Below are 16,068 nucleotides of genomic sequence, written 5' to 3'. Positions count from 1 at the left end.
CCCAGGGCCTTGAGAGGTCACAGCTCCACCTGATCCAGTCCAGGAAGTGATGCAAACCTTGAAGGGGGTGCTCTCCTCTGAGGAAGTAATGCTGAGCTGAGATACAAAAGAGGAGTAGCCATAAGTCAAGTCAAATAGCAGAGGCAGAGAACCGAAGCAAGGTTGCTCAAAAAACATGACATTAGTGAGGATGTCACTCTGGAGTGAGAATGGTGCTGTGACAGATGAAGCAGGACACGGGAGGAAGCAGGGACATCAGGGCTCCAGAGGCCAGTCAGGATTATGCCCTTAGGAACCCTGGAAGACTCGGAGGAAGGGGAGAACCACTAACACACTGAATATGTGTAAGGACACCCATGTGTTGAACGCTCGTGTGCAAAGCAGGCATAGCCTTTCAGGGCACACAGAAGCGTGACAGAGTGGAACTTGCCCCCTGCAAAGAGCACACGGGCACTGAGGAAAGACAAGACCTCATCCCTGTCCCCCCAGAGCTTGTGCCAAAAGTAACCTACAGAATAAGTACAGAAGGATGTTCAAAAATGCTCCCATCTGCAGGTCCCCTCAGTAGTCCCAGGGCCTGGCTCAGGGACGGATTAAATGAGTACGAGTTGAACGAACTCTTATGGAGTGTATGGGAGGAATCCACAAGTGCACCTGAAAGGACACACAGACCATGACAGACTTCCAGTCCTATGAAGACATAGGACATTTAGTGCACTTGAGTCGGGAGCAGCGAATGACAACTCAGGCCACAAACATACCTATTGCTCATTGTTTTTGTACAGCCTACAAGCTGAGAGTGGTATTGATATTTTTGGAGGGGACACGGGCGGGTAGGGAAATCCAAAGAATAGTAATATTTGGTGACACATGAAAATTATTTAAAATTCATGAGGTATTTTGGAGCAGTCATGCTCCTTCATTTGCTGTCATCTGCTGATGCTGCTTAGTAGCAGAGTTGAGTACATGTGAAGAGACCAAGTGACTTGCAAAGCTGAAAACATTTGTTTCTGGCCCCTTGTGGAGTTTGCTGAATCCACTTCTTGAAATCAAAGTGGAGGTGGAGCCACAGAGAGGCCATTTTCAGGCCCAGCCCTCCCTTGCTTGCTTCCTGTCCTCTGAGCAGCCACAAGTCCTGAATTGAGCCTGGGAAATCTGGGCTGCAAGTTTTCCCATTGATGAAAAGGATTTAAAAAGGAAAAAAATGACAATTGTTGAATGAAAGGATTGTTGAAAGAAGAATGTTATGAATACTTTTGTAAGCAACCACCTAGGACATAGGGCAGTTGTGCCAATGTGAAACTTCACCTGGTCAGGGAGCGTGGGCCTGCAATCTTGTGTCCCCTGATGGATATTATGAGGATCATGTTAACCCCTTCCCCATGTCTTTTCTTTTACTAGTTTTGTCCGAACTGCCATTCCTTTCACCCAAGAACCACAGAGAGACAAACCTGCCAATGTCCAGCCTTACTACCTCTATGGATCCAAGGTAGGTGGTCCTGCCCTGTGCTGCCTGTGAGAAGGTTAGTGAGAAAAGGCAAAGGAAAAGGTGTTCCCAGAGTCAGAGAAGCCAGAAGGTGTGGCAATCAAGAGGCCACAGTGAGGTCCAGGCAGAAACGACTGCAAGTATATTCATCTTTATTTGTTAACAACTAGCAGGCATGGGGGTGGACAGAGACCTGGGTGCTGGGCGCTGGGTGCTAGGCAGTGAGGACTGCACTGAGCAGGGCAGGGAAGTGGGGCTGTGGGGCTTCTCATCCTGGCTTCCAAGCCCCTCTGTTTCTCAGTTGATTTGTTGCGATATTGTCCAGCGATTCTGGGATTTTGTGCTCCATAGCTATAATGGATTTGCAGACAGGAAGAGGTTGGGTGGGTGAAGCTCTGAAGGGAATTGCACATGGCTGAAGCTGGAGCTGAGAAACAGGTCTTTTTCATTTCATTGCTGCTGATGCTTCCATGTGTGCATCCTGATGCTCAGTGACCCTCCTAAATGAAGCTGTCAGTCCTTCTTTGCATTCCTTAAACAGACACTTCTCATGTACCCACCCTGGGCCAGATATGGACTAGATTCTACACACTGCAGCCTCCTTAGGGATGAAGCAGACGTAGCCTTTACCCTCCTGGACTTGCATTTCCACCCCTCCCCCCAGGTGGGGGCACGGGAACAGTGTTCCCAGAGCCTCACTAGTACCACAATATGTATAGATTTGTTTCCTACCACGGGGGTTTATATGGGCAGAACAAAGAACACTATCAAGGTGTGAAATGTGTCATTTTTCTTTCTGATGGAATTAAAAAAGAGCCACCTTTGACCGAATTTTCAAAAGTAAATAGAAGTGGACCTAAAAGAAGAACCAACTATGTGGCTAAAATTGTGTGAGAAAAAGTCCTCTGCTAGGTTGGGAGCTCTGGATTTGGAAGTGTGATGAACACAGATGAGTTCCTACCACTCGGCTCTAGTGGTGGGCTCTTGGAAGGTCTTAGGGTGATGCTGGAAGAGAGCCGTGGACTTCTCCAGAGCAGACAGTCTCTCCAACTGATTGTCTCAAATCAAGGGAAGTTAGAGATACCATCTGAGGTGGTTCACAGGCATGGTTTTAACTAACCTTGACTCAAAGTAAAACCAGTGCGTCCTTTTTTCAATTTACTTTCAAACCTTGTGATAGATTAAGACAAAGGACTTACGTCAGTGCTCATGTCTTTAATACCTCTTCAGCACTGCCTGAGTCCCACCCCCCTTTCTTTTTATCAAACACAAGAGAGCAGGTCTAAGCTCAGAGTAATTGTCAGACAAGTGTGGCCAAGACAAATTTAATATTATTTTGTTTTCTTGACACTAATACTCATCTCTCTTCTGTTTATAGCCAGAGGGTACTGGTTGTTCATATATGGGGTGATATAAGGCTTAAATGAGTTTAAGTTTAAAAAATGAGTCAATTTAAATAAAAATATTGTTAGTAATAATAATAAAGAAAGTTGATGGTTTAAAAAAATGAGGATGGGGTATAAAGTGGTCTCTGACTGCCTTAAATCTGGAAAACACTCCAAAGAAAGACCTCTCACCTTTTTCCAAAAGAATGAATGAAAGCATAGCTCAAGGGGCTCACTGGCAACTCACACATATTCTTCAAGTATTGTGTATTTATTTAAGTCATGCATTTTTTTTTTACTTTATAATACGTCCACTTTTGATTGAATATTAAAAGAATGCCTCGATTCTTAACTGGGGCCCTCAAATGGACACATTTAGGAGATCCCTGTTTGCCCTTTGGCACACCCAGGAAGTGCACGTACCGGATTGAGAGATTTCATCATCAGGCATCACCCAACCCAGGGGATCTTACAATGGCACTGACATTTAAGGGAAGAGATATGGGGAGTCTATAGGCACATTTTTACAAAAGACCTACTGTCGGGGGGCATTAGGCTGTATGATGAGGGCCATCTCCTCCCCGCCTCTCACTCCCTGAAGTGAGGCACTATGGCGGGGTTGATCACCTCCCTCCCTGGCTTCCTCATCAGGGCCATCCTGCTGGGCTTCCGGTTCTGCTCCAGCTCCTGCTCTGGAGTCCTTGCGTGGCAGTTCCACCAGGGGGAGCCCCTGCAGGTCTTCCTCCCTCTGACCAAGGGCCGGGGCCTCCTCCGGCCATCTCACTAGCCCATTGGCTTCCTCCATGTGGCCAGCTCTGTAAGACCATCGAGGCTCATGGCAACGGATGCACCAGAACTGGAGGCAGATGAAGGCCAACACAGCTGTGAAGCAGGCCAGCAGGATGGCCATCAACACCCAAAGGGAGATTTGGGGATCCACCAGGGAGCTGCCCGCAGCCAGTGGACTCTTATCCAAGGTGTGGAACATGGTGCAGTAGTGCCTGTAGGGGAAGGCAGCCTTCTTACAACTGATGCAGAGGAAGTAGAGAGTGGAAGGGGCGAGATGTTCCAGCACCACGGAGCTGATGGTCCGAGGCACCTTCTCCTCGTGGTGGAAGCTGTAGCGGAGATAGCCGGAGAAGATGCTGTTCCAGTTGGGTCTGTACATAATATGGTAATAGTCCTCCAGGCAGGGCTCCGAGGACGACCAGGAGATGATGGCGCCCGTGTAAGAAACGTTCCCAACCTCGATGTTCATCCCGATTCTGGAACCAAATCAAAGTGAAGAGTGACATCCCCCTCATTAAATATTATTTATCATCATCATAGCCACCACATCTTGAGCGTGTGAGATGGGCACTGATATGGACCCCATGTTACAGACCAGCAAATGGACACCCAGAGGTTACCTTACTTAGCTTGGCTAGCAAAGGAGCTGAACAAGGAAAGTGGAACTCATGTCAAAGCTGGTATCCTTGGTTACCCATCCAACCTCAGCCACATCCCTCCCTGGCTCAAATCCTGTAGGTACAACATCACTTCTACCTCATTGAAAAAAATAAATAAATAAAAATAGAATCAGTAGAACCTCAGGGGTCCCACCTTAATTGTCCTAGGTCTGAGACCTCCACGCAAGCAATTATTTCATCTAAAATCTCTCTTCTTGACCTCCTGCCTCTGCTCCAGGTGTTCTGAGCTCAGTTATCTAGAACATTGAACCTATTCTTTTTTAGACCCCCAGTTACATTGCCCATGATGAATGGAGATTCACTTCATCACCTGCCAGCAGCTGATTTCACCTTAAATCTTGTGCTTTGGTTTTGTTTTTTCAAGGCCAAAGGTACCAGGAAATTAGTTTCATAGGTCGAGATAATCAGCTTCTGTAGAGCATGGTGCTACTGTTCAGCGCTCCAGGTATTATGCCTGTCAGTGATGGTAATAACCACCCACAGCAAGTGGGCCATTGCTCTGTCCAGGGCATGTTACACACTTCATATGCAATAATATTTAACATTATTCTGCATCCCACCTGGAGAGCTGCTTTGCAGATTTCCATTTTGCAGATGAACAACCTGAGGTCACTCAGCATTTTAATGAATAGAAAGAGAACTCAAAGCTGCTTAACCACTTCACTTCCAAATGCAAGGCTACTGGATTTAGTGACAGAACATTTTTGCAAATTAAGGATCTCAGTTGCTGTTTTACCAAACAAATCAAATGAGCTCTCTTTAGACTTCCAGCCTTCCCTCTTGGGGAAGAGAAAGCCATCTTTTGGTTTCTCTTTAATTCTGAAAGATAGAGTTGCCCTCCACTGAGTTTCCCCTGGTGAAACATAGAGTCAGCTGTGGTCAACCTCTGTATGCTCTGGTAAACATGTCACTCTGCCCCTCCTCTCCCACACAACACAGGTTTCATTTCAGACTGCAATGACATAGTAAAAATCAGTCAATCAGATTTTAACCCGAATCAGATATTGAGCCAAACCAGCCCTTCTCTCTGCTCGGCCTCCCCCCAACCTCATGGCTTGTGCCCAGGTTTCTAGGGGAGTTGAGCTACAGAAAGATAAATTACAAAGTGTAATTTTTCAATTCTTGATTGTCTTCTCTAAAGATGGCAGTGAACTAAAGTACTCAGGAAGGGGAATAGTTCCTTTCCCTTTGGCTGGAAATTTCCTCCCCCTAAATAGGGCCAGAAAGGAATGAGACAGGTGTGCTCAGATCCTCCTGGGGACGGTTGTCTGGAAGGAGAGTGAAGGTCTGCACTCCCTCTGTGGTTTCCTCGTACACATTCATCCTCCCCCCACACCCCCAGCATCCTACACATGCTACAAACACACTTCCAGCCATAATGAATACAGCTTAATTCATTCCCTGTAAAACATATCAATGGCCTCTGCAGAACCCTTCCATCAGGAGTGATCAGGAATCCCGCTCTTGTCACGCATGAATCTTTTTCTTCCATTTGCCTCCTATCTGCCGCTGGCTGGTTTTACAGCCTGACTTCCCTACAGCAGACATTTTTAAGCTCTTTCTGTCAGGATGCTATCAGCATCTTCAGCCTTTAGGACCAAATCCATCTCTCTTATTTCTTTTACTTCCTCAGTTCTGTTTCCAAATTCTCCCCTATTTTTAGCTGTTCTTTACCATCACCTGGCCTCTCTCCAAACAGAGAGTGAAAGGAAAAGCCGTCTCCATTTCCAAATCGAGCTAGCTACATCTCTTACCTGATGCTTGCAGTGTGTCTGGTTAGAGCTTTACCCTCCGAGGCAGCGTGGACCAAAGCCCAGAGAATGGTGCCTTCTCCCTCCTCCACCCTGGGCTCTCCTTGATGTCTCTCTCACCACTGAGTAATCCCACTGTCGCCCCCGATGCTCACATTATTCATTTCTTCACATCAGCATCATTCACCATGGCAACCAGCAGGCTTCTACGCACGATGCTTTCAGGGACCAGTCTGGAGAGGCTTTTGCCCATTGAGAGAAGCTCTCATTCCTTTGGCCAAAAAGGAAAAAAAAAAAAAAACCCTGCAAACGATCTCGAGGATGCACTAATTCTTCCAAGTTTTCTCTCTCGTTGACTAGTGATTATTTTCTTGCCCCATCTAGATCCTCTCTGGATAATGGTTTTAAATGCAAAGATGATCTTCTCAGTTAATTTACAACTAACAGTAAATCCATCCTCATCCTCTACCCCCACACCCACCTCCTGCATCTTAAAATGTTCTTTCTTTATTTTTGTGTCCTGTGACCTTGCCTAGTTACATGGTCCTGGTCGAGCCCTTTAATTGCCCGAGTCCCAGTTCCGACATATGTAAGGCATTGGGCTACATCTGAGTGGCAGATAGAAGGTGTGAGAACTATTCGTAGCCAGTTCAGAACCCTTCTCAAGCTTTCCCAGCCATCCCAGCACTTGCAGAGGGTTGATTAGTGTCCCCTCAAAACGCATATCTATCCAAATCCTCAGCATATGACCTTATGTAGAAATGGGAGTCTTTGTGGATATGATTAATCAAGAATCTCAAGGTGAAATCATCCTGGATTCAGGGCTGGCTGCAATCTTTAGAGAAAAGAAAGATTCACACAGAGAGACACACAAAGGGAATAGGCCCTGTGAAGAGAGAGGTAGAGATTGGAACGATGCGACTAGAACCAAGGGAAACTAGGAGCCACCAGACTCTGGAAGAGGCAGGGAAGACTTCTCCCCAGAGACTTTAGAGGGAACGTGGCCCTGTCAACCTTTGATTGCAGGCTTCTGGTCTCTAGATCAGTGAGAGAATAAATTTCTGTCATTTTAGCCCACCAAGTTTGTGCTAATTGGCTGCAGAAACCCAAGGCATCTATTCCGTACTCCTGACTGGGCTCAGAGGCACAGTTCCCATCACAGTTGCTTACCTGTCAATCAACTGCACTGGACATCACGGATGGAGACTCTGTACCATTCCTGGACTGGATGGTTCTCCAGTGGTCCTCTCTTTCCAGGTCTCCTAGCTGCCCTTTTCCATTCCTCACAAAGGTATATCCGTCTCTGAGATTCCAACCTTTCCTGCTGCCCTCAACCTTAGGAGAGTACCTTGGCGCCATTCTGTGGAGGAGACCAGAGAACGTCTGAGATAGAGGAAGGAGAGGAGCTCAGGTTTAGACCTGGACAGTTTTACACAAATTATGTGTTTTTAAAAGGGTTTTTGTTTGTTTGTTTGTTTTGTTTTTTGTCTGTGCCTCTCTATAATATGCCCCAGAGGGAGTGTGTGTGTGTGTGTGTGTGTGTGTGTTTTCATATATGTGGATATTAAAAGGTTGATTTTGAAGAGGAGTATAGACTAGTGTTATGAGAGCCTAGGAAGCATGTAGGGGAGCAGGTTGGGAGGGATGGTTAATGGGCACAGGGTGCAATTGAATAGGAGGAATAACTTCTGAGGTTCTATAGCACAATAGGATAACTGTGGTTGACAGTGAAGTATTTCAAAGTAGCCAGTGGAGAGGATTTTGAATGTCCCCAACACAAAAAAATGATACATGCCTGACATTATGGATGTGCTAATCACCGTGACCTTTTCATTACACATTGTATTCATGTAATGAAATGGCATACTGTACTCCAGAAGTGTGTATAATGACTACGTGTCCATTAAAAACAAAATACAAAGCTTCTCTCTTCTTGGTTCTTGGCCAAAGGATCCAAGAAGTTCCCCTATTGAGTCACCTCAGTGATAACCACAAAGTTAGGAAGAGCTGCCTGGTTAGCCACCAAGCTGCCCAACATGGAAGACATGAGAGACATGGTCTCTGCCTGTACAGTGTTCTTTTTATTCTGTTTTACTTTATCATATTATTATGTTGTGGTACTGGGGATTGAACCCAGGGATGCACTACCACTGGGCTACATCCCAGCTCTTCCTATTTTTTTTTTAAGACAGGGTCTTGCTACATTGCTAAGACTGGCCTCAAACTTGCAATCCTCCTGTCTTGGCCTCCCGAGTTGCTGGGATTACAGGTGTGCACCCCCATGCGCTGCTGCCCAGGGTTCTTGGTCCTGCAGTTGCTCTGTGGCCTTCCCATAGCATTCTGTCTTCCCAGGGGCCTGTCCTAAATATGCTGTAGCACAGTGTGTCTCTTTCCAAAGGCTAATAGTGACACCCAGCAAAGCACAAAGGCAGAACATCTAGCCACTTGCCTGTAGCTGACAGAGGCAAGCACAACATCAGCTCGTTTGTAGAAATATGGGCAGGAAGTGTTTCCTCTTCTGAACATCTTGTGCTTTGGAGTGCAAATGAAATGTACTTTTGGAGTTGCTTAAGAGCTCTGTCACTTAGGGGTGATAATTCAATTTTTTTTTTAAGTAAGAGTTCAGTCCCTAGTACCACACACACACAAAAAAAAAAATAAGTAAAAAATTTAGAAAATTTAGCAACTGGTTCAGTAATTAAAATTAATATGTGGACCAAACTTTAAAAATATTCAATTAAATATTGTGTAATATCACAAAATTGCCTTCCAAGTGATATAAATTGTGGCATAGATCATTCAATTTTTATAAAGTTTTTTTTAATATTTATTTTTTAGTTGGAGGTGGACACAATATCTTTATTTCATTTTTACGTGGTGCTGAGGATCAAACCCAGTGCCTCACACATGCTGAGCTGCAACCCCAGCCCTAAATATTTTTTTAAAGATTTTTTTGGGTTGTAGATGGACACAATACCTTTATTTTATTTGTTTATTTTTATGTGATGCCGGGTAACCAACCCAGTGCCTCACGCATGCTAGGCAAGCGCTCTACCACTGAGCCACAACCCCAGTTTCAGATCCCTCAATTTTAATCATTTCTTAGTAAATTGTTGGCCCTTAGAAATTGTGGCTGTGATCTATTTTTAGCATGGTCACCACTAGGTAACAATACCTCTGTCCAGGCCACAATTTGAGCTCAGGGAAATTCATCCTCCTTTTGCATAAGATCCCCATTAAGTCAGTCCCCAGAGCCGGGACCAGTTCTCTGCAGCAGGGAGCAGGGTACATCTCAACAGGGCCACTACCTGGATGTCAGCCCTTCCCACCTGGGCTGACCCAGGGATCTCCCCTCACCCTGGTGACGCCTACGGTGCCACCCACTTCCCTGCCGCCACCTCTCCCTGTGTCTGCCCAGTGCCATTCCCTGGCTCCACAGTGTTCCTTCCCCACCAGTCCAGAAGCTTTTATTTCCCTGGCAACCTGTGTGTGGCAGAGGAGCATCTTATGTTGCACCTTGGGCAAGTCATTTCCTTTTGCTTGGGCTTGGGATTCTTGCTCTGCTGAATGGGTATGATCAGCCAGTAGGCTGCTGACAGCCCCACAGATCGCAGGTCCTAACCCTGGAACCTGTGAATACAGCCTTCTTTGGAAAAGCATCTTTGTGGATATGATTAAGTGAAGGATCTTGACTGGGAAGATGGTCCTGGATTATAAGGGTGGGCCATAAATGCCCCACAAATGACCTTACGAGACAGAAGTATACACATAAGCCGAGAAGGTGTGTGAAGACTTAGCAGAGGGATTTGAAGATGGAATAATGCAGTCACAAGCCAGAATGCGGGCAGCCACCAGTAACTGGACAAGGCAAGGTGCAGATTCTCCCCCTGGAGGGCTCTAGAAGGAATGTGACCTCATAAACTCTTAATTTAGTTAGGCCCAGTGATACCGATTTTGGTTCTGTGACTTCCAGAGAATCAAGTCTCTATTATGTCAAGCCACCAGGGTTGTGGTACTCTGTTAGAGCTGCCACGGAAAACTAACTGGGGGTCATGAAGGAATCACTATGTGTCATCACATGGGTACCAATTATGAAGAAAAGTGATGACACTGGTTTTCCTCAAAAGGTTTTAGCATCTAAATATTGCAGAATGGCAGCTCTAATGTGGAAGGCTTGGCTCCTGTTCTTCCTCCTGCCCTTTCCAAAGCTTAAGAAGAAAGGAGCATCATTTCCTGAGATTTCTATAGCAACTCCCTTGGGTTTTTCAACCTGAGCAGAGACTATCCTGAAGGAACCCGGATGTTGGAGATCCAGCCCTGGAGCTCAGCAGATATCTAGAAGGAGCAGCCAGTAGCATCAGCCATCTTACCCAAGCCCTAGTGATGGATTTGAACCTCTAACTGGACTGATCAGTCCTTTGGACCATCTTCCTCACAGGCCATGTAACTGAGTTATTCATTTACCCCATCTGCATTTACCTGAAATGATTTTAGAGTTCAGCTGCCACTTTCCAACCTGAATTAAGAGGCTGTGTATGTGGGCTGATGGCATTCATTAGACAAATTGTAACAAAAACAGGAAATTAGAAACAGTTTTAATTCCTCTTGGGATCTCTGAAAACAACAATTGTGATTCCAGAGAGCAGAGATGCAAATTGCTTACAAATTTAGTTTGCCAAATAGACCTTGTTGTTTGGAGTGTCTGGCCGTGTTTACCATCTGGTGAGAGATGCAGGCATTACAATCAAAAGTCCACACATCAGACTTTAAAATGGTTAAAATGGTGAACAGTATGTACATTTTACCCACAGTTTTTTAAAAGCCATTCTACACAGTGCCTACAATCCAAAGATCAAACTCTTCATATATTTTTTTTTCTCTTGCTTTTCCAGAAAATGTAATCTGTGTCTCAGTAATAACATGATTCTAATTCCTGAATCAGTATTGGGGTTTTTGTTGTTGTTGTTGTTGTTGTTGTTGTTTTTGGAAGCCTCATAAACTGATCTATTTTGTGTAGTGTGGATTTTAACAAGTTCAGCTCTAAGTGAGCCAGCCTGCACAGTTAGGATATGTAATTAGTTTCCCATTGGGCCAAGTGGTTGTAACATGAGTCGGTGAACAGAATTGGTTCAGCGTGCGAGATGAGTGGCAAGCGTCCAATGTCTCAAGACTTGTTGCATTCCTGTTTTTCTTTGCCAAACCCCAGAAAATGCCCAGGCTCCCTTATTCCCACATTTTCTCAATAGGTCCCAGCCTCCTATTGAGTCAGCAGGTCAGATGGGTGCCCTCCGGGGGTGTGTGTGCATGTAGTTCTCAGCATGCGCGTGCTTTTTCTTGCATGAATATGGTGTCTTTGGGGGCGTGGGGGTGGGGGCAGCTTGTTCATTTAGAGGATTCGAATTCTGTACATTTCATACTGGCTATTCCTGCATGACATAGAGCTTGGCCATCAACGGAGGCCTGAAGTTCAAGACCAGAATCAAAGACTGACATAGAAACTCCAACCAGAAGTCCACTAAGTGGGTCAGGAGGTGGGGAGGGCATTTTTAAAACCCTTGTATGGTAAAACAATTCCAAAATTCTTCGCCTCTGCCTACACCCGAGAAGGTCTACTGAATAATTTCCAGATATCAGAGCATACGTTCATTTCTGTTTGCTGGGAAGTACAAAGGGAAACTTGGTTCTAGAAGGTCCTCCGGTGAGGGTGAGGACTTAGGAGACTGCTAAGAAGGATGAGCATTCAGGAAGAGCCCCGTAGAGCTTGGGCCTCAGAAGGGAGTGATAGGACAGCTCTCACTGTTATGAAGCCTTGAACATTGAGCAACGTCTGTACTGGGGCAGGCGTGTCCTGGCATATCTCCTTGTGGGTCACACACTGTGCGGCATGCATTTATACCCCACATAGGCAATGTCCTCTCCAAGTTCGGAGAATCATAGCTGTAGCCAGAACTTACTTACCAAGTTATCAGATAAAGTAACGTTAATGGCTGTTATTTCCATGAGTGCTTCCACTGTGTCAAATGGCATGCTCCCTGCTTTATGTATCAATTAAACTTCCAGGAGCCCTAGTGGCTCTGGTATCATCATCTTTTTTGGAGGGGAGTTGCAGGGTACCAAGGCTGGAGGGTGAAGTAATTTTCCCAAAAGCATCCAGCTTGTAAATGAGGGACCTGGGGTTTGAAGTCAGTTGTAGCTGTGCCCACCTTAGAGACCATCCTTGGTACTCTGACAAAGTAAGGAAAGAAGTCGTCAGACAAAAAAAAAAATATATATATATATATATATGAGATATGTATCTGATCTGATCGCCTTTTGTCCCCACCAGGAATATACATTTTAAAGCTCCCTGCTATTCAAAAGTTCCTTTCATAGGACTTTTGAAAAGGGGACAAATGTGCTTTCCTGGGTTCAGAGGAGAATCCTGTCTTGGGTGTGGGTGGGAATGAGAAGGCTGTCAGGGCAGTGAACAGCTGTCAGTCCCCCTAAGGTCACAGAGTAAGCTGAGGCATTGTCCCCTGGTGCCATGCACACGGCCCTCTTCAGGAGAAAGTTCAAAGCAAGGGTTCTGCATTTTGATCTTTGAAAAGGTTAGGAAGCTGGCACAAGCCAGCAGGGTTTTGACATTTACTTTCCTATTGGGGCATAACCATATATAGTAAAATGTACTGTCTTTGTCAGTGCAGGCTGCTGTAACAAGAGTGCCAGAGACCAGGCTACTTAAATAGCAAGTCTAAGATCAAGGGCCGACAGATCAGAGGTCTGGTTTGCAGATGGCCATCTCCATGTCATGTCCTCATGTGACAGAGCAGAAAGAGGGAGCAAACTTTCCTGATTTGAGCACACAAATTCCACTAGGAAGTCTCCACCGTTGGGACTAAACCATGGCCCAAAGGCCCCTCCTCTTAATACCGTCCCATGGGGGGTGGGATCTCAAAGCATAGATTTTGTAGGGACACAAACATACGAGTACATAGAAGATCATAAGTGTACGGAGAAGATCATAAGTGTTAACAAATATGTGCATCTGGGTGGTCAACAAGCCAATCAGGTTGCAGACCTTGACTTTCACCCCTCCTGGTCCATGTCCACCCCCTATGGTTGGTTTGGCATTTGCCCTAGATGCCTCACATACCTCACCCTAGTCCCAGCCCTGTTCACTAAGGTGGCCTGTTTATAGAGGCTCTAAAACAGGTTTGTTCCATATGTAGAAAATGGCCTGGCCTGGCCTGGCTTGGCCCGGGGTTGGCTCAGACTCCACGATTCATACACTCGCAGGATTTGCTGAACATGAATGAACTTCAGTGAACATCAGACTGGAGTCAGTTCTAGTTCCCTTTACATAAACCACCCCTGGCCCATACATCTAGAAACTACGTCAAGTAGATCCCTCCCACTCTTGCTTGCATTCCAAACCTACCCATAGATAGGCACAGGCTTACCAAACACAGTTCTTCAACTCGGTGAGTGGGTGGGTGCTCTAATCTGTCATGAATCCTCATTATTAGTGGGAACTCTAATTGTACTCTTGGTGTATCCTATAATTAAAGGATCCTAGAGTCGTGATGATTGTTTTGTAAAGTTTAAGATAATTTGTACACAGCAAAACATACTTAACTCAAAATTTAGGATGAATGTGTAATTACATCCTCCCTCAGTGGTTCCACAGGGAATTGAGAGTCCTCCAGAAGCATCATCAGAGTTTAATTCAAGTGGAATTTCTAATTAGCCAACCAGTAGAATTTCAGCTAATGGAATAGCGATGTGATCTTCTCATATTTGTATGGTCATGCTCAAGATGTTTATAATTCCAGGAAGGAAAACAATATTGAAGGCTTATCCCCCCCCCAAAAAAAAAAAAAAAAACTGAGCATGGTTTATAAAAGAATTCAAGTTCGGTTCGAGAGTATACCCTTATGGGGAGAGGTAAGAGGATGGACTTTGGAATCAGCCATACCTGGTTCAGACCAAGGCTTGGTTATCTACCAACTGTGTGATCTTGAGCAGGGTACTGACCAACCTGAGCCTCAGTTTCCTCATCTGTGAAATGGGGCTAAGAATGGCATACACTGCATATGTTTGTTGTGTGGATTAGATGAAAATGCACATGAAGGGCCTCACAGAGCCTGGCATGAGCTAGTCCATATATAGCAGCATTTCAAAAATGAGCCTTAGAGTCATTTGTAACTTGTATGGCCTCACCAACCAAATGAGACCATTGGAGGGCCTGCTGTTTGGGTCATCTGTCCTCAGCCAGGGGTGTCTCATGGGGTCTTGAGGATGATGGTGACAGCCAGACAGTGGTCTTGGCTCTGGGTTCCCAACCAGAGCAGCTTTACTCTGCTTGTTTCATAGATGAGCTTGTATGGCATTTTCCCTTTGGACTGTGTCCTTGAAAGTTGTGAAATCACTAATTTAAACCAACCCCCTAACATTTCATAGAATAAGAAACTAAGACGCACATGGCCCGAGCTGTTTTCCCAGGCACTCAGAAGCTGCCTCCTGCCTCCCGGGCCTGCCCATTCCCAGGACCCCATGGTGTCCTAGAAGAAAACAACCAACAGTAGAAGACGATGCTGAATTAGCTTCTCAGCTTTCACATGGTTCTTCCAGATGATTTCTAGTACCCAAAAGCCTCTAGAGAAAGAAAATAAGCCATTTTACCCTGTCCCACGGCTCCATTTGGCAAAGTCCTGGTTTCTGTGTGGACAGTTGTGGGTAACGTGAGTCCCCATGAAACAGATTATTTGCTCGGAAGCCCTTTTCCCTCTCTAGCGTGGGAACAGCTGGTCTATCTAGTGGCCTTTGAACATCACTGACCACACCTCTCTCTTTGTCCAACATCTTCAAATGTACTCATGGGGTCCCCAGTGAGAGCCCCGATGAGGCCAGGTCCCCAACGTCTCCTGCCAGGACTCGGGTCAGGACCCGGATGTTCAGTGCTTGGTCTCTTACTTTGCCCCACCTCTGTTTTCCAGCCCCTCAACATCGCCTACAGCCACATCTACAGCTCTTATAGGAACTTCGTGGGGCCTCCTCACTTCAAGACCATCTGTAGACTCCTGGGTTACCAGGGCATCGCCGTGGTTATGGAGGAACTGCTGAAAATCGTCAAGAGTTTGGTAAGGAGAAGACTCGGGGCAGGTTGGGATGTGCCCAAGTGGGAGGGATAAGATCAAGACTTGGTTTCTTTTTTGATCTGTTCTGTAAAAAGAAGTCCTAGTTGCTCCACTTTTCCCTTGGCCCTCATCTCCTGGTGACTCCTAAAAGCACATTTCTAAGCAGCTTTTGACTTATGGATTTACCTCTCTGTTTCAGGCCCTGAATTCATTTCTTGTTTGGATGAGTCAATTTAGCGGTCCTCATTTTGACCTTCATGGCCTGCTAATGGCTGCTCATGCTAGCCAGCTGTGCTGTGCTAAGTTAATCTGAGCATGGCCAATCCATGACACATGTGCTGCCTTTTCCCACTCCTATGCCTATGACAGACATCTCTAATCAATCACCATACTTTGTCCCCTTGAGATTTTCTTTTTTGTGGGAGGGGTGGTACTGGGGATTAAACTCAGAGGCACTCAACCACATCCCCAGCCCTGTTTTCTATTGTATTTAGAGACAGGATCTCACTGAGTTGCTTAGCACCTCACTTTTGCTGAGGCTGGCTTTGAACTCGCCATCCTCCTGCCTCAGCCTCCGGAGCAGCTGGGATTACAAGCATGCCCCACCGTGCTCAGCTCCCTTGGCATTTTTTTCTGAGCACTTTTATCAATACTGCACTATCTTCAAGGGATTTCTGTGTCCCTTTCCCACCATTCTGTATTTGCCCCAAGTAGGGTATCTATACCTTCATTCATTGCAAGACCAGAACATGCAAACAAGACTTTCTTAAAAATATTAGATGACAAAATAGAAAGTAGCGTATAACCAACCAGGTCAGGAACAGCAAGCAGGATTCACCTGCTAGCTCTCCTTGGCAGCAG

The 16,068-nt window shown here is 45.7% G+C and overlaps 2 protein-coding genes across 3 annotated transcripts in view; one reads left to right on the top strand and one right to left on the bottom strand.

Moving 5' to 3' along the window:
* The window catches only part of Cyfip2 (cytoplasmic FMR1 interacting protein 2), a 127,989-nt gene that overhangs the window by 79,854 nt on the left and 32,067 nt on the right, over positions 1-16,068 (top strand). For both annotated transcript variants that reach the window (XM_015492672.2, XM_048782724.1), the window contains 2 exons: positions 1,402-1,489; positions 15,067-15,210. In XM_015492672.2, the coding sequence (XP_015348158.1) occupies positions 1,402-1,489; positions 15,067-15,210 (232 nt within the window). The remainder of the gene's footprint in view (positions 1-1,401; positions 1,490-15,066; positions 15,211-16,068) is intronic.
* Fndc9 (fibronectin type III domain containing 9) lies at positions 3,460-6,253 on the bottom strand. The gene is given in 3 exon segments (XM_015492674.2): positions 3,460-3,489; positions 3,491-4,136; positions 6,095-6,253. Coding segments are annotated over 2 exon segments (669 nt in total). The 5' UTR covers positions 4,130-4,136; positions 6,095-6,253.

Source organism: Marmota marmota, unplaced genomic scaffold (genome assembly GCF_001458135.2).
Source record: "Marmota marmota marmota unplaced genomic scaffold, marMar, whole genome shotgun sequence".
Classification (NCBI taxonomy): domain Eukaryota; kingdom Metazoa; phylum Chordata; class Mammalia; order Rodentia; family Sciuridae; genus Marmota; species Marmota marmota.
This window is presented reverse-complemented; position numbering and strand designations above follow the sequence as displayed.